This window comes from Colossoma macropomum, unplaced genomic scaffold, assembly GCF_904425465.1.
Source record: "Colossoma macropomum unplaced genomic scaffold, Colossoma_macropomum, whole genome shotgun sequence".
Classification (NCBI taxonomy): Eukaryota; Metazoa; Chordata; class Actinopteri; order Characiformes; family Serrasalmidae; genus Colossoma; species Colossoma macropomum.
This window is the reverse complement of record NW_023494788.1, coordinates 13,216,615-13,235,969: the sequence shown is the minus strand read 5'-3', so window position 1 is coordinate 13,235,969 and position 19,355 is coordinate 13,216,615. Positions and strand designations below refer to the sequence as shown.

The 19,355-nt window shown below is 38.1% G+C and overlaps 1 protein-coding gene across 1 annotated transcript; it reads right to left on the bottom strand.

Moving 5' to 3' along the window:
- Positions 1-11: 11 nt before the first annotated feature.
- Positions 12-16,138, bottom strand: ccdc69 (coiled-coil domain containing 69). Its single transcript, XM_036568523.1, has 9 exons — positions 16,076-16,138; positions 11,065-11,125; positions 8,598-8,773; positions 5,325-5,412; positions 5,165-5,238; positions 4,892-4,993; positions 4,656-4,775; positions 2,680-2,777; positions 12-2,158 (listed from the first exon to the last, which is right to left on the bottom strand). The coding sequence occupies exons 1-9, from the start codon at positions 16,121-16,123 to the stop codon at positions 1,984-1,986; spliced, it is 942 nt and encodes a 313-aa protein (XP_036424416.1). The 5' UTR covers positions 16,124-16,138; the 3' UTR covers positions 12-1,983.
- Positions 16,139-19,355: the final 3,217 nt, after the last annotated feature.

Here is a 19,355-nt window from a genome sequence, read left to right as displayed (position 1 = left end):
TGATGCAAGATTTAACTTCTCACTCATATCTTACAAACTCAATTATGAATTTAACTGTTTTCCATGTAATTAAAGAATAATAAGACTTTGGACATAAGAGCCTTGGGAGTTTTAGGGGCTAACAACCTGAATAACATTACACATATAATGTACACTGACAAATACTGATCTGACTTCCTGCAAGTATTAAATTTTGGTACATATTTATAACATTAAAATACAGGACTTTGATTTTGTGAAAGATCTGCTTATTTCAGAGACTGTGATGTAAACAGTCAGAGTGGTTTAATATAAAACGACAAACTTTGGACAAACAACTGATTTCTTTACAGTGGTGGTGATACAAAAAGAGGTTGCAATGTCTACACAACAAACTGCAAACACTAGATGCTCTATTTACTATCCAAAACAACCAGTGAAGCCTCACATATCTCCTGTTTATATATAATGTTGATAATGTTAAAATATTAGTAAAACCAGGGATGGACAAATGGTTTTGCCTTACAACACCCAGAATGGGTCTTCTGCCCTGCATATTTTAAAAATATGTTTTAGGCCAAAACCTTCTCAAAGCTATCGTGAAACACCCTCTCAAACGTCAGGCAATCCATTTGTAATTTTGTGTAATAGCTTTCTGTGAGGGAGCATTTAGAGGCATTAAACTCTTCAGATGTGTGGTTCCTGACACTACCACTGTGACGAGGTTTCTCCAAAATTACGTTGTTTGCATCCTGAAAATTGATATACAGAAATTAGGAAAAATTGCCACAGTTCCCCCTCAAAGAGACCTTAAGCGTGCAGTAATTTGCTTCTTGTGTCACTTCTAAAAATAAAAGTCCATCTGTTTCCAACATTTCCACCAGTCACATAAAATGTTCCTCCACCACACTTAATGCACTTCACAAATACCTCAGATGCAGCTTTTATTGCAGCTTGCTTTTCTTTGGGAAGCCCCAAGCAAAAGGCACTAGTTCAGAGGTTTAAAAAAACCAAATGTACAACATAACATAAAAATGGGTCACATGAGTACAAAGAGAGAGATATTGGCCATCAAAAAAGAAAAACACACAAACACTCAAACAGACATTCTGAGTGACAAGTAACTGTACCGCCCTGTTCATTCCTACATTGCTCTGGACAGTAGGAAACACAGTAGCAAATGAGCAGCAATCCTCTAGCATCTGCCCAAGGCTGCTGTGCACGCACATTTTTCAAAACATGAGGTCGTCTCCCACTGACATTCACGTATTTGCCTAAATCACAAAACTGTGATTTCCTCAAGTGATTCACCAGTCATGGCTCCATTATTACAAGAGGGTGCTCAGAAATGACACATTTAAAAATGTAACACGCAAACAAACCGGTCTTGCCAACAAGTCTCAGAGGCCCACAATCTCCCTCGTCCATATATATATGAAAATACTGCTGTAAAAGTGCCAGTGCATCTGAAAATAACGAAAAATAAAACCTTTTAAACTACACATACAAGTGCTTGTGGCTGCTACAAATGTTGTAAGACATAAAATAAAAATAGATGATTGTCTTTGGGGTAGAAAAAACTGTCATTTGAAAAATTAACTTCTGTGCTAACGCTGAATACCATAAACAATCTGCAATAAAATCTCCAGTAGGCTAGCATATTTTAAAAGAAACTAAAACTTACACAGTATAAATTCTATATTAGACTCACTGCTATTCCATAAGGGAACAGTTTATCACATAAAATAAGATTATCTACAGTACAAAAATATGTCACATCATTTTCCAAAGAGACAGTAACATTTATCTTTCAGAGAAGACTCAAACACTCATGTTGAAAGTCAGTTTCATCATACAATAATAACCACTGCTTCCTGAAAACAGCTGTTGGGAAATAAACCAACAGCAGCAGGTCAAACTGAGGCACAGGTTGCAAAATCCTGGAGGTCAAAACCAGGCTTTGGTGGGTTAAGTCTAGTCCAGTCTGTGAGCTGGCCAGCCAAGTCAGCTGGGGGACACTCCTGTAGGGACAATGGCTGGCGTGTGAAATGAGGAACATGAGCCTTGGTTGCTGAGGAGTTTAAAGAGCAGCTCCTCTTTTTCCTGACTGAGCTTCTGCGTCTGCAGGGTTTGCTTCTCCAGTGCCTCCTGCAGCTCATTCTGCTCCTTGGACAGTTGACTGAAAAAGAAGAAGGAAATAAAGGTCAACAGTGCATTATTCCAGGTGAATCAAGTCCACACCTAGCTTCCTTTACCCTCTGGAAGTATTCTTATTTCAATGGGCACCATAAGAAGTGCAAGACAAAGGTAACCACTAGGTGGTGGTATATACTAATTCACGTTTTCTACGTCAGGGGTCATAAATTCTTGTCCTTGAGGATTGGAATCCAGCAGAGTTTGGTTATTTTCAGCATTTTATACACCTGATTCAACTAATGAGTTAATTAACAAGTTTGGTAGTGAGTTAACGCAGCAAAACCACATAACTGTTAACTCACCAGGACTAGAACTGATGAACCCCTGGCTTATGTTCGTCCAACAAAACAAGCAGTTTTACAACTGTTTGCATCAGCAAGTCAATTCATATAGCCATATTTTGAACATGCCAGCTGATCTGACTGAAGGTTATTTAACTCTGGCCATTTCTCAGATATCTCAAACTCTTGGGGGACATTGAAACCATGGCATAGGAATGCATACTGTATTAGTGTTTGATAGTTGTCTATCCGAACTCTCAGATCCTCGTTCTGCTGCAAAACCTGCAAGACCTGGTCCTCCAGAGCAAGGTTCTTTTCAATCTGGGAAACAGCATACAAGATTTGTTAAACAAGCTGAAGAAATCTGTTAATCAAACACAGGGGTGAAGATTTTTTTCATGACTATGAAAAGCACGATAAAGGAAGAGTAAAAAGAATATATAAAGAATATGATGAATGTTCTGATGAATGACTGGTAGGTTCATTATTCTAGAGTATTGCATCGCACCCCTAAACCAAAAACCAATCAATGTAGAATACAGTGTAAAAGTCTGACTATCCTTTCATTTATTTAATTCCCTGTCAAACTGCCATCATTCATTTTTCAGCATCAGGAAAAAAAGCAAGAAATATATAGTCACTGTCCAAAGAAAAACAAGTATCTCCAAAACGGTAACTTCAAAATGGAGGTTAATGTAAAAAATGTGGAGATTAATGTAAAAAGATTGTACTCCAAGCAATTTAACATTTCTATTGGTCCATTCACCATGAAATTGTCACACAATGTAAAGGACAACCGCTGTGCTCAAATGATGCAGAAACATACAAATCGCAAAAAATTGAGATTTTTATAATCTAATTTATAGCTACAATGTATTTAACAGAAAAGCCTCTAATACCAGTATAATATCAATCCATCAGTATTTGATTTGTCCTCTCTTTTTGTGCATCTACTGCCATTTTCATTTTTCCATCGGATCTTAAAACTGATGAGTTACAGCTGTGTTCTCCCAACAAAGAAGTTCCCCAAGGAATCAGTGACATTATGTTTCTCTTCAAAGAAACATTAACACAAGCATCTACTCAAAACACACTTTAGCTGCCTTGCAGATTTCTCTCTCATGTACATTTAAAATGGTTAAAGGAGATATTTTTGAGAAAATTAGATAGGGAAACGCCAAAGGCTAATAAGTGAAAAAACAGGAGTTCTGAAATACGGAGTTCAAAAAATTACTAAAAGATACAGAGAAAATAAGATTAACAACCAACAACAAGACCTGGTAGACCACCAAAACTACCAACGGATTAACAGTACTTAAAGCTTTCGTCTCAAAAAATACACAGCTGTGTCTGTCCATCCTTCCACTGTGAGAGGACAACAACACTATGAGTCTGAAAGGATGTGTAGCTGTCAAGAAGCTGTTTTGAGAAAAGAAAAAGACAAAAAAAAAATTTGCACAAGAAAATTAAAATTGGACATTTTAGATGTAAAGTATTGACAGATGAGTCTAAATTTGTAATTTGGTTTACTTCACAGAAAATGCAACCAACATCCAAGACTGAACTTTGGAGAATGGAAAAATATCCCTGCAGATTTCTGTGAACAACTGAAAGCACGCATCCTGACAAGAACAGAACCTATAATAAAGACAAAGACCGTACATACCAAATACCGAAAAAATTTGACATTACATTTAGTTGTTGAGGCTGCTTTCCATGCATTAAGCTTGTACTTAATGGCCACTTTGACTGGAAATTGAACATGAAATGGTGGTATCTGACTTTGCACAGCACTGTAGATTTGTATGGTGGATTTCCACCCAAAGCATCCGCTAAGATTTTCTTATTTAACTGATGCTGAGCTTATGCTTCACACAATGGCTGAACATGTATAATACTGCATTATATACCAATTCAGGGTTGTCACAGTTGTTAGGGAATGGTCTTGTATTATTTGGAGAAATTGTACATGTACACATTTGTACATCTCAGGTTTTAAAAAGGGAAATATAACAGAGACCTGTAATGCTTATATTTGGTCTAAAATCTCAGAAGAGTCAGCTTATGTACCAACCCAAACAATGGCATAAAGAAACTCAGCATTTTCGCGAACTAGCACTTTAAATCCAGCCTCAGACTGCAAGAGGAGGAGGTCAGCTGTTTCCATCCTGACCAAAAATGGTGAGTGGGAGTTTATACCAGCGCCTCCATCTGCCGCAGCTTGCTTCCCTGCTCCTGTAAACGCTCCCTCTTCATCTCTATGACAATTAGCAGACTCTCCTGCTCCTGCTCCCAGAATGCACCAGGACTGCCATGAGTCTAACACAAAGAGAGCAAGATTCACGAAGGATTCTGCAACTGTTGCACTGCACTACTTTTGAAAGCATTACACTATATCACACAAATATTTGCTAAACATCGGTTCCAGCTGTAACCTCTATGTTTCTCTGAAGGTCTCTCTTCAGCGTGGACTCCTTCACTCGCTGCTTTAACTCTGTGAACAGCTTCAAGTCCGCCGTCAGTGCTTCAATCTGCCCCTGTCGAAAGTTCATACAAAGTTCACACCACAAGATCACTTTCAAATGTCACAGTGGAATGTGCAACATGACACACCAAGGCCCGGTTTATAAAGTTCCCTTTCAAATAGATTTCATAAATGGTAAACTTCAACAGCCAGTTAGAAGCGCTTTATTAGTCACATGCTGTACCTTCAGAGCACTTTCAGCTGCTATGTGCGCTTCCTTTACAGCATTCTTCTCTTCATTGTGTACACGCTGCATCTCTGTGGAGGACAAATCATCCACTTTATTCTCTCAATGTACATAAATAGGAAAGTGCATGCTTGCTGTTATAGCTAGAGGCTCAGACCTTCTGCTTCTCTTTGGTGCTGCTCTGTGGCGGTCTTCATCTGCTTCTCATGAAGAGCACTGAGCTCAGCGGTAATCTCATTGCTCACCTGTTTACATGATGATAGATCACATGATTAATAAAACACTTTACAGCCATGCAGATTCATAAAACAGTTGCTGACTTGAACTGAAAAAAGCAAACACACCACTTCACTAAAATAATTCAAATGCAAATAAGGCTCACAGCTGGGTTCTGACTGCTACTCCTAAAGAAGATGTGGTTATAAACCAAACAGGAAATGATGAATGCACAACTGTAGTGCATGAAAAGCATCTGATGCCTCCATTTACTACCCCAGATTACTTGTGTACTGTAGCAGTGGAAAGATGGGCCATTTCAGATGGGCACAACAAATTCACGGGTGGGCTGAATCTTGATTTTCACTCCTGTGGAAGGGGGTATAGCCTAGAGACTAGAGTCTCTGAGTCGTTTGCCAAGTATAATTCAAGCGACAGGAAAATAAATTGCAGGAGATGCCAGCTTGCTAGTCCACCAGAAACAAAACTCTATTGGGAGATCCAAATAGAAAAAAATAACTTGTATCTTCTGTTATGGACACATGATCAACAATAACCTACATACATTTAATATGTTCACAATTTCTAGCATTTCTGCTTCCAATGTTAATGAGCTGGTTCATGACTACGATACGTTCAGAGCTGGCTAACTGTACATACTGTATTTATCTAATACTATGTGGTGTGCCTGGCTACTTTCATACTTACAACAAGCTGTGTTCCAACACTTCCAGTCTTGTAAACCATCTAGTGATCCTCCCTACATTTATGTCCATAGGGCTGACATTATTGAGCCCTTAGAAGCGATAGTCATACTTCTTGTACCACAGCAGTGAGATTGAGTCTAGATTCAGAGCTGTAAACTGTAGCTGGGTGTTTGAGAGTGTTGGTGGCACAGGAGCGAGCAATCTTTAGTAAAAGACTCACAGTTAAAATTTTTGGTTAAACTGGGATTTTGATTGGTTGATGTCAAAAATGCTCATTTTGTATTTTATTTTAATTTTTGTTAAACTCAGCAATATAAACAGAAACTGTGCACTACAATTTGCAGAAAAACAGCATATTAAGGCTTGCTCCCTGGAGAGGATATGTTCATTTACACTGATCAGACATAACATTATGATCAACTCCTTGTTTCTACGCTCATTATCCATTTTATCAGCTCCACATACTATATAGGTGCACTTTGTAGTTCTACAATTACAGACTGTAGTCCATCGGTTTCTTTGCATACTTTGCTAGCTCGCTTTCACCCTGTGCTTCAGTGGTCAGGACCCATGGACCCTCACAGAACAGGTACTATTTGGGTGGTGGATCATTCTCAGCACTGCAGTAACACTGGAGTGTTAGTGTGTGCTGTGCTGGTATGAGTGGATCAGACACAGCAGTGCTGCTGGAGTTTTTAAACACTGTGTCCACTCACTGTCCACTCTATTAGACACTTCTGTCTTTTCGGTGCACCTAGTAGATGTAAAGTCAGAGATAGTAGCTCAGCTGCTGCTGCACAGTTTGTGTTGGTCATCCTCTAGTCCTTCATCAGTGGTCACAGGACGCTGCCCACAGGACGCTGTTGGCTGGATATTTTTGGTTGGTGGACTGTTCTCAGTCCAGCAGTGATGCTGAGGTGTTTAAAAACTCCAGCAGCACTGCTGTGTCTGATCCACTTGTACCAGCGCAACACACACTAACACACCACCACCACATTAGCGTTACTGTAGTGCTGAGAATGATCCATCACCCAAATAGTACCTGCTGTCAGGGTCCATGGGGGTGTTAACCACTGAAGAACAGGGTAAAAGGGGGCTAACAAAGTATGCAGAGAAACAGTTGGACTACAGCCTGTAATTGTAGAACTAAGTGGAGCTGATAAAATGGATAATGAGCGTTGAAACAAGGAGGTGCTCATAGTGTTATGCCTGATCGGTGTACTTTCACTAAGAAAAACTTCATAATGTGTAATTTGACGGTGTATATATTTTGTGTTTTGGTTTATTTATTACTAGTATTTTAATGCAACCTAACATAGGATTTGGGAATCTGGAGACCTTTCTGTAGAAAATATGTAATTGCACACAATATGGGGAAAAACATTTTGTAACGTGGGTTTACGCTTGGACCCCCACAAGTGGATGAATCTAACTTTTGCGAGTGCGTTCAAATAGTATTTTCAGAGAACTCGGTCATAACTTGGTGAAGGACGTGTCTTCTGAGGACGTAAGTGAATTATCTACTACTGTCAACGTATATTCATCAGTATAATGTTGCTTGTGCCTTTCAGACTTATACATTGAGTCTGACCTTCTTTTTGAGCCTGTGCATGTAATGTTAATACATAAAGACATGATCCAAAAACCTCCTGCCAAATCCATTACTGTATTTATTAAGTTATAGGGTCCATTTTTCTCAGTTTTTCCTCTCTGCCAGAAGTCACAATCTTTCAGTTTCAATTTAACTTGTGATTTTAATCAACAACATTACCAATATCTCATAAATTCTCTACAATCCAAGTAAAACAGCAGTAAGTTTGCTTTGGGTTTATTACTCAAGTCTCTACATTAATCATGACTTCATTTTCCAGCACATGCATACAACAGGGTCCTCTCTATCAAAGGTGCAACTGCAGAATTTAATAAAATTTAAAGGCATATAATTCAGTTCTTGTTGGCTAATAAAACTGATGGTAAACGTCAAGGTTGTCTGCTGTACAAATCCATCATTTAAGGGATTTAGGTCTCACTGCAGAGTAAATAAACACGCTATCTTTTGTTTCCCTTGTAAAACAAGCTCTCTTCTGTAGTGTGTTTGCACACACAAAGCCAGCTCTCTTTACAAGGCCATGAATGGCATGCCTTCCAGTGAACAGGTCTAGCTTTGCTGGTCAGAGGCTGCAACAAGGACAGATGTGCCAAAGCGCTTTCACTCCATGCTCTGCCCAAGAGGGAGTGGTAACAAATGCACTCAGAATCGGCACTGTTCCCAATGACTCTGTAATGGGAAAAGCATGGCTTGTTTATTACTGGTGACAGTTTCACAATATATATCCTGCTGACATCATCTGGCATTTGTTCTCTAATCATTCTGCTTGAAGCTACATGTCCTTGAAAAAAAAAACTGGTTTCCATTCAAAGGCAAGTAGTAACTTTTAGTGCCTAAATGCCAATTCAGACATGTTTATATAAAATGGGGGATTAGACTCTACACAAAAGTGCTTTACCTTCTCAACGATTCTTTGGACGAGCATGCAGAGTTCTCCGTGCTGATGGTCCTTCAGGAGCTGCTCTCGCTCTTTAACTGACCCTGCCAGAACTGCATGCAGAACTTTTAGCTGCTGTTCGTACTTTTCCAGCAGTGTCTCCGGGCTGATGCTCTGCTCCTCCACAGGGAGCTTTCCTGGAGGATGACAACACAGTGCAGTGAGCCATCACACATCTCAACTACCTGCTCTACAACTCATCTTGACATGACAGGTTGTATTTAAACATGACAGGTTGCATTTAAATATAAAAAACTTTAAAACCTTTTGAAACATTAAAACAATCAAATTCCACATTAATCTAGAGAAGTGGAGCTCCTCTGACAATATGCTCCATGTGTGGACTTCCAGGACAGATATACTTTACATCTGCAGGGTCATCTGTATTGGCTGTCCTTTAGATTAGTGTATATAGATCGATGTGCAGCAGACATTTTTTCTACACGTTTTTTTTTTGTTGTTTTGATAGCCAACCAGAGGATAAAATACCATCCAGTTAATCAAACAAAGCAAGGATTTACATTTAAAAGAGGCTCCTACCCCACATTTAAAACATTACTGCTAGTCATTTATAGTGTTCCAGTGCGCTGAAGGTTTTGGGACAACTTTTGAAAAACATTTGTCTATAAACTTTCAAAAAACAAGAATCTTTTCAGAACAGTTGCTGGAAAACTACAAATTGCTGTTGTCGGGTCGTTTTTCTGTTTTTGACATAATTTGAAAATGCCTGTTGTCCTTTACATTGCGTGTAAATTTCATGATTAATGGACCAAAAGAAATGACCAAAAATTTGGAAAAAAGTCTGGTTCCATTGACTTAAATTAAAAGTAAAGAAGGTTTTTTCCTTCTCCTGTGAACTTATCATTCTGGAGATACAAGTTTTCTTCCAACAACAGCAAAATGCTATCTGAGGTCAGTAAGGTGGAGGCTGGAGACATGAGAAACGTCAGGAATGGGATGTGGTTCTATACAGCTACATCGCAACGCACATCACAAGAAAGAGCATTAATTAAAACCACCTACGGATAGTGCTGAGAAAAATGGTCACAGATATTTCACTGTTTGGATTATTTATTTATATTGTTTCATTCTGTATGTATTTGTTTGTTTTTTGCCTTGGATACTATTTTTATCTTTGACATTTATATTTGCATTCAGTAACGGGTATTACTGAAAAGCTGAGATTGTGCTGAATCAGATGACGTAAAAAAACTGCAGACAGTATACTGCACATCTGCTTTACAGTTTAAAAATAACCAGATATGACCACTTCTAGGCTTAGTCTTTAAAGGGTTAAATGAGCAATTTGGCAAAACAAATTCACGATGATATGGGAATCATGGGCTGATCTCCCATATTTTTTCATGTACATATTTGCCAATGTCAATACATAAACATTTACAAAATATAGACATTGCGACTACATCTTCTTGGATTAGCATTTCATTTATTTCTCCAGGGTACAAATTTAGTGAAATTTCTAAATTTCTTGAGTACAATAAATACATCATCAAATATCAGTTTGACAAAACACTAAAATCTTAACATCTGTCCAATGTCAACCATTTTTAAAGCAACTAGTAATGTAAGCAATAGGTAAAAGAACCCCACCAACTGGTACTATGTAAGATGCATGCCTAAATCATCACATAATCTCAACTAATCTCAAACACACTTATGTGGCTTCTGAGACTATGACATACCGTTATCTATAAAAATAGACAAAAGCACAGACAAAATTCAGGCTTTAGGATGCTGGTACTTTATTTTTTTACACCATACACCACCCTATTTTTAAAACAGATTAGTCATATGGTGTCAAAAAACACATAAGCAAGTCTATTTGAGATTAACACTTCAACGTGGCTTGATGTAAAGGTGTGATTATTTAGGCATCCAGTTAGCACAATGTTAATAAGCACTCATTACTTATGGGCTAAGTTATTGTAGCTCCAGTGCAAAACAAAGAGGCAAGACACCAAATAAGCACTGGTTAAGTGGCTAAGTTTGGGGTAAGGGGGAAATTAGTTCTTTTTTCTTTTTGTTTTTTTTTGGATGAACTATACCTTTAACTCAACTGGCCCAAGACCACAAACGATGAGCTGGTCTCTACGTTACTAAACATGCCAAACACAACACAGTCCCGGGAAAAAAAAGCATTCTTGAGAGACGCAACACATCTTTCATCAGTCCAATGAAAAATTACACAATAATACCCAGCGAGAGTTGCTGGTATTTGGGTGAGGAGGTGAGAGCTGCTCCAGAACATAAATGAGAGGAGTCAAGCTGCAACACAAGTGTTATGCAGGCCTGTTTATTTGACTAAGTTCTTTAGCTGTATAAAGTGAAATTCTTTAACCGTCAACGCCAAGTGCACAATCCCTCCTTTGTTTATATGATATGATGTCAGGTACAGGAAACCACTCACCACTTCCATCCTGAGCAGTGCCGCTCTCCTTTAGATGTATATCATTTTTTGCTTTGTTTTTCTGTGTAAGGAGATAAAAGGTTGAATTTACAACATAGAAGAGATTGTTTGTGACAGTAATAATTTAAAAGGGTAGTTATCATCAATAAACAATGATTATTACATTAACAACAAGCTTACGTAAAGATTTCTCAAAATTTCTGCATAATTATAAGATGATGGTGTAAGCCAAGTCATTCAGAATGGTCTCACTGTTCTAGAGATTCAGAATTGTTCATAGTGGTGGTGACAGGAACCAGACGTCTGAAGAGTTTAATGCTTCTAAAAGCTACATTACAGCAAGTTATCATATGAAATGCTTATGAATATGCTGCCTGAAGCCTGAGACATTTTATGATAGTTTGGAGAAGGTTTTCGCCTTTAATGTATATTTTTCTAAATACATTCATGGTGGGGCGGTACATGCAGGGTGTTACAAGGCAAAATAGTCCCCATAGAAAGCTTACTTTTTTCAGATTTACCTCTGTTTTACCATCATAAACATTACATATAAACACTTAGAAGATATGCATAGTTCACAGGTGGTTTTGGATCGTAAATAAACTGGCTATATTTGTGTTGTAGACATTGTGACATTTCTCAACATCACTCTAAAGTTTAAACTGATAAAGTTTCTCTACCATGAACCATTTTACAACAAACCACTATGAATGACTTTTTTTGCATCTTAACCACTTAAGTATATAGAAATTACTTGTCATGCTAAATCTAAACATAAGAATCACATCTCATGGCTAGATATTTGTCACATTCCAAACTGGCCTAAAATGATCAGTGCTGCATGCCCTGAAGATTACATAACCATGACCTCATCCACAAATTCCTTGCAGTAATACAGCACATTGAGAACAGCACCTGGATGTCCAACCAAACTCCACCCAACTGCGTATTTCAGTATAGACACTGTGACTGCATGCTTGCAAGCAAGTTTAAGCATGTCAACTACGTCTTATTTACTCCCAGCTAACCTACAACAACAATAAGGTGGCTGTCTCAAAGAGGTATATAAATCAACAGCTTTGACTGACACTCACACCTGTGTAGAGTAGCCTACACCCATACTTAGGTAAAATAATGACTCAAGTAAAAGTACAAAAATACCAGAACTTCAGCATGTCCAGCATGTATCAGCACAGGAACGGAAGTCTATTAAGCTTTATTCTTCTCTTTTTTATGTACTCTTGGTCTAAAATAAATGCTCCAGAGAGTGAGGTCAATGCAAAACAGCACTAATTCGGTCACCAGCATAACAATGAAAAAAAGGGAATTAGTAACTAAATGTCAATCATAAAGTGTAAGTGAGCAGAAAAGTGTATTACTTTCTTCAATATGTTAAATTCAGCAAATAAACAGTAATTATGCATTAAATTGTGTAGAAGCATAAGCAAGAACTTATTTTCAAAACCAAAACATGGAATTTGACCAGGGCCGCCCAATTTTTGCATTCAACTGTATGTGATATGCAACGCGTGCAAGACATGTTAAACTCTAAAGATGAATCACGTTAGTTTTACAAGGCCATGACTATAAAATCATACACAAACACTCACATATTTAGCTGACATTCTTATCTAGAGAGATTTACAATGCTAAGGGATTGCAGCAAGGACTGTTATTGGTATAGAAGTAGCATTCTTGGCCGATAGTAATTCAATTTACCGTCATGTAAATCAACCAACACAGTCAGCATCACCCTGAGAAAAGTGCTATTGATTTTTTCATGAAAAACTGTCTATACTCACACATAAAGTAAATAATGTACTGATCAGGATGCACTAACTCACAGTTTAATAATGGGACTAAGACCACCCTTATATCTCAGATTCTTCATTCTTATCTTTATGGCCTGATTTGCCCATTACAAGCAGTAACCATCAAGCAGTTCTCAGGTTTAGTCTCAGTCTAAAATTTCTTATAGGTACTAAGCTTGCAACTGCAATTCTCTTACATTAGTGGTTCTGAATCCCAGCACTGCACATTTGCATCTTTCCAGTTGTATTTATTTAAGCCCTTCATGAGCAAAGTCAGGTGTGTTAGAGGGGGAAACAAAACTGTCCATTGCACAAGAACCAAGCATTGAATATCACTGTTCTAAGACTGCAAGAAATATCAACAGATGGACAGGATGGAAACTCCTGTTAATGCCATGGTTCTTACCGCAGACTGTGGCTAGCCATCCTAAACTAAACAAGAAGACAACACGTGAACCGTATCATATAAACTACTCCAGTGAACGACACCAGCCCAAAATGGTATTTTTTTCTTTGCTTTTCACCATCAAGTCATAATTCTCCACACTTTTCCACTCGTTTTACAAGTGCTGAAATACGGGCGCTCATTTATAAATCCAAAGGGAACACTTCCTCAGCCACCTGAGGGAATGTGCAGTTCAACTGTGAACGTTTAAGGCTTCTCAAGGCCAGTGCTGTTCACAGGTGATTTAAATGTTTTGAAGCTTTTGTGCCAAAGTCAAAAGTCAGATATACCCACATGGTGCAAAATGTCTCAGAAGTGAACAACTTTACACAGTTCAGTGAGGAAAAGTTGGACTCAAAGTTGGATTTTCCAAATGGTAGACTACTGCTTTTTACAAGTACAAACTGGATCACAAACTCCTTTCTTTATACATATATAAAAATATAACTTTCAATATAGTATATTGCAAATGAACACTGTAAAACTAAAACATCCCTCTCATACACCATCTTTCATGGAAATCAAGATCACTGACCAAAACCAGGTAAAATAGATCACTATTTTGTACAAAGACATGTTACTTTGCAATCTCTTGTTTAGAAATAAAATTACTAATTACTATTACAAAAACTTCAATCAGCGCTTTGACACTTTCAGCAAACTAGTTCATGCGGAATTCAAACTCTGGTCTGGAGCCTGCATTAAGTAATTTAATCATGAAAATCTAAGAGTGAAGGCATATCTGTCAGTGGATCCAAGTCTTCCATGGAGCTGTTTAGGATAAACAACCAAGCCGTGTAAAAACTACAACCACAAGCCAGATGAGGTCATCATATTGAGAATTCAGAGCAACCTTGCTCGCCATATTATATGTATCTTAAGTAATATTAACGTTTGCAAAATGGCACAAATAAAGCATGAATGGAAAACTCAGCAAGGCATTATTTTAATGACCTAAAGCAGCTTAAACCACAACAAGCCATTCCACATTTGTCAGCCCTCTGAAGCAGGGCACCAAATGTTCTGCAGTGTTAATGAACCCTTGGCTTTATTACTCACTGGCCTACATGTGGTTGTGTGTTTTTATGTTGTTCTGAATGAAGTGGGGCTCGCCTGCATTAGCCTTTGGAGATTTTCACACTTCTCCAGTTGCTCATGTCAACCACACACTCACATGTCTGCGTGAGGAACACAGCCTGGATGGTGCCTGTATGTGGGTCACGTCAGAACTTGGGAGGTACTGAGGGCACCGTGTCCGTCAGATCTAACACGAGTTCGGCTAAATCTGCCAACAATCTGGGCTAATCAAAGCTTTCCTGAGCTTCCCCTGAGGGCCAAGATTTTCATACTGGAGAGTGTGACCAAAACAGTTTGTTAAAATTGTGAAATTTCAATTCATTCTAAATCATAAGTAGAGTAACCTAAAACCAAACTCAAGTAAAATACTGTTACTTGTGTGAAATATTAAGTCAAGTACAAGTAAGTACTTAAATACTGAGTAACTTCTAGAACTGATGCAGAACAGCTCAGTATATCCAACGTATCTCAACATGGAAACTGAAGTTTGTTTTTACAATTTTTGGATCTTTTTCGTCTAAAAGAATTTTGTAACTTTCCAAAGTGTGACCAATAAAGCAATACAGATGCAGTCACCAACATAACATACTGAAATTAAACACAAAAAAGAAAGTAGCAACAAATGCGAATGACTAATATGTAAATGTAAAATTCCCTTAATTTCTTCATAATTCAGTTAACTGAGATGTAAACAAACCCATCCAGAGCACTTGTGATGTGAAATGGTTTACTGTGGAGAAAAATACAGCCATTTTATTTACTTTCCAACCCCACCAGTGAACTTACGTGTAACATCAGGTCACATATATCCCATTTTGGGTGATAACCTTCTATGAGGTAGATTTTAGAGGCATTCAACTCTTTAGACGTCTGGTTCCTATCACCACCACTGTGAACAATTCTGACCTTGCAGGTTTCTCTAAAACGGAGCACTTAATATCAGGCCTCTCTGAATGACTTGTTTAATTCATAAACATTTAATCATGAAGAAATGTAGAAAAATCAGTGGAATGCCCCTTTAAATAAGTGTAACTGAGTACATGTAACTAGCCTACCAACTATCTTACTACTTTATTAAAGAAAGCTGTTTTAGAGTATTTTGGTCCATAAAGCAAAACAATAAAAGGACAATACCTAAAATAATAATAATAATAATAATAATAATAATAATAATAATAATAATAATTTAATTAAATTTAATTAATACCCTGCTGCCAGACTGCTCATGATACAATCTGCTCCCTAACTTTAGGCTAACGGTATTTCATAATAAAAGGCGGAACAACTTTGCCTGGTGCTGATTCGTGCGGAAATTAATTTGAGCCCATAAGCCTAATTTCTGTTTTCATGAGGAAAACACATTATTAAAAACTAGACCCAAACGAAGAGGTACAGCTAACAGTCTGCACGCCCAGCATCTGTTTCTCATTAAGACATTCACAAGTCGAGGTAGACTTGAGTCTGAAATGGCCATTTCTACACATACACACACTGCTAGCCCACTCATAATAATAAAGGAAGTGGGTTAAGCAGCTCAAATGAAGCAGTAAGCAGAGCTCTTAAAATGTCACATTTCCAGCTTCGCCTGCCTCAGTATAAGCCTGAAGTCTGTCCGCTTTTCATTCAAACGGTGTGTCTGTTAATTGTGAACAAGTGAAAACTGAAGTTTTGAACTTACCTTCTTCTGCCGGACGTGGACACACATCTTACTGCTGTGACACCCCATGCCTTTCTGCCTGGCCTCTTGGCTCGAAGCTCGGCGTGTGAGGCAGAAGAGCTGCTCAGACTACTACTGCTCTTTCAGCATGAGCCCTTCTACACAAACTCTGAGAGACTGAAAGTCTGCGGCTCGTGAGTGAGGGACGTGAACGCGCAGCAGCAGCGCTGTAAACGAGGGGCGGGAACGCGCGCTTCAGCTTCTCAACCTGTATCCTTTTAAAGAATGGCTACAGATGTTTTGCTGAGTTCTCGTACCACATGGCTACACAAAGACAAAAATGACAATTATTTGGACAGAAAAAAGTCCCCAAAACAGTGTAATAACGCGCCTTTGATTGGACGCGGTAGGATTTGAATTTTACCTTAATTATCGTGAAAGCTGCGCAGTTCAATTGTCACTGTGAAGTGAAGCGACAGGTTTTGTTTCGCCTACTTACAGCGACAGAAATAATGATTTGGATTTTTTCATTCAATACTAACAACTTTCGATGTTGTAAATTGAACTTTAATGCAACTAGTTGTGTGTAGCTTAATTTCAGTGCAACTTGACACGAAGCAGTTGATAAACAAGCAGTGTGCGCACACATTTGATTACTCCACTGGTTTGCCAGATGAGTGGCCGGTATTTTTTAATACATCGTATTGTTTCACTATATAAAGTCATTTGCGCATCCTCAGTAGACCTTGTAGTATTTACTTGTTTAATTAATCCACTTGAATCAACCGTTTGAAATAACGTAGTTCGACATGATCACGTGACGCGTTATCGGCGTTTTAATTGGCTGTTTCATGAAACTGATTTGAAGAAGTTGAAACGCTTGCAACCAGGACTGTTCATTGACTTTGCCAAGGAAATCTGAAGAGATAACTTGAAGGACACTGTGTGAAATCGTGTCCAAAGCTTTGGAGTTTCCCAAATGCCTGAAATAGAGGAATCGGTTCTTTTTGGGAGCCCTACTTGCAGCTGTTGTGGCTGAGTGAGTTGCAGGATGGTGGCGTTAATGTCATGTAAGTTTCAAGCAACTGATGTTGAAAAAATAGAGTTTCATTGTGTAAAGCCTGACTTATTGCTTTAGTGATATTGCATAATTAGTTTTGTTATGTAATCATTTTTTTCCACAGGCGTCACAGACCACTGAAGTCATGTTGTTGGCGTCATTCCCAAATAAGGAACTTCTGGTGTTTTTCAGAATCCCTGCTCTGTGGTAATCAAAAATGGTCCAAAGGTGATACTTTTTTGCCCCTATATATCATTAGATCCATTGAATGACAAGGCCATTATGGAGTCACAATACAAATATTGCTGTGTCTATGCTAAGCAAGTTAAAACTCTTATGTTTAATTGTCCTAATTCTACACATTAATACTGTTATATAACACCAGCTACTCAAATTTTAGGTTACTTATGCTAAACTGACTTAATCACCACAATTGACAAAGCTTGCTTTTTTGAGCTGGGCATTTTGGTGAGGTTGCCAGTCTTATGATGTAAGTTCAATGTACAGCAGTGTTAGCTTGAATGTTTGTAGTTTGACTCCATCCATCCATCATCTAAACCACTTATCCTTCTGGGTCGCGGTGAGGTGCTGGAGCCTATCCCAGCTGTCATTGGGCGGAAGGCAGGATACACCCTAGACGGGTCGCCAGTCCATCGCAGTAGTTTGACTCCTTAACTGTAAAAAAGTACATAGGACAAAGGATATCAGCTTTAGAACACTTGTTGCTTTTCAGGGTTTTTTTTTAATATTATATACTGTCATAAAAGGTATATACTATGCTGCAATCCTATTAGATAAATCATGATTTTAGTTACTACTTAATTCATACAATTCTAATAAAAAGCTCAACCATGGCAGCACAGATGGTTTGTGTTTACGTTGCCTTATTTGATTTGATCTCATAATATTTGTTATTTTGTAACCATTATTAAAGTGTCATGACCAGTTAAAGCCAAATTTCTATGCTCAAATGTTTTTGATCAGTTTCAGGCTTTTTTAATGCTAACCTTAAATTTGTATTCAGCAGTATAAAGTTTCTCACTGTGACTTGAGCTAATAACTTTGTAATGGAAAAGGTTACAGTAGGCTATGATATGCTACAGTGCCCCTGGCAGAGATGCAAGATCTATTTTTGGCCTGTTGGCCTTCTTATTTGGTTTATATTAAGCATTGGTGTGATAGCCTACCTCAACTGTGGATCATCTTGGGAATTTGAAACACTTTCATTTTTCTCAAAACCCAAGTCTATTTATAGCGGAGGGCCCTAATCTGACATAAAAAGATAGAGCAGTTGTTGCTGTGTGTGAACACAGGAACTTTCCATGGTCCAGCAGCTGTGGAGTCTCAGTTAGCAGCAGGCCGTGCGCTCATTGGCAGAAATAACAAAGTGGCAAGCTGTCTGATAAGTCAGGATTTACACTGCTATCTGCAGAACCAGTAACACCACAATCGCATAAAGCACTGTGTTTCTGCTAAACAGGGGGATAAGCCAAGGATACAGGCTAATCACATATGAGGTCATGCTCTTAACATGAAGCTTGAGCTTATTTTTTCCTTATCAGGGAACACTTCATTCATAGTAACATTCAGTACAAACAGGGACTTAATGGGGAATTCTGCTTACTTTTTTAAAATTTCTGCATAATTTAAAAGTTGACATGTAAACACAGTCATTCAAAGTGGTACAGTGTGAAATAGTTCTTTGTAGAGAAATCAAATCTGATTTTTTTTTGCTTTGAGGTATGTTTTCTCTTGTTTGATGGGTGTGTCAGAGGTGTTACCCAATCAGCAGCAACCTGTATATAAACCTGCCAGATTAAAAATGCAGTGCACACTATGGATTCTAATGAAGTCCTGTACAAATGCTGCCGCTGCAGCTTGGTATATGCAACAATTGAAGATGTCAGAAGACGTATTTTGAAGTAATAAACAGGAATTTCATCTCATTTTATCAGGCTCTGAATATTCTTTGAAAAGGACACCATGAATTGACTTCTCGGCTGCCATATAAAATCTAAAAATTACAAATATTACTGCCATAGTTGCAAAGCTTGCATAACACAACAGCGTGTTCAGCACACCCCGGTTTCTGTTTAAATAAGCGTTCTGCTATTTTTTATGGGTTAAGATGTAAAAAAATCTCATCTACAGTGGTTTGTTGCAAAATGGTTAATTGTAGAGAAACTTTATCACTGTACAATGATGCTGATAGGAACCAGGGAGTCTGTTTTTGCCTTATAA

Bases quoted from the DNA above. Each gene is read 5' to 3' on its own strand.
- ccdc69 (XM_036568523.1), bottom strand. From the start codon at position 16,123: ATGGGGTGTCACAGCAGTAAGATGTGTGTCCACGTCCGGCAGAAGAAG. The intron at 8,774-11,064 runs GTGAGTGGTTTC...GTCATCCTCCAG, and splicing joins CACTGCTCAGGATGGAAGTG to GAAAGCTCCCTGTGGAGGAG. The intron at 5,413-8,597 runs GTAAAGCACTTT...TCATGTAAACAG, and splicing joins TCCAAAGAATCGTTGAGAAG to GTGAGCAATGAGATTACCGC.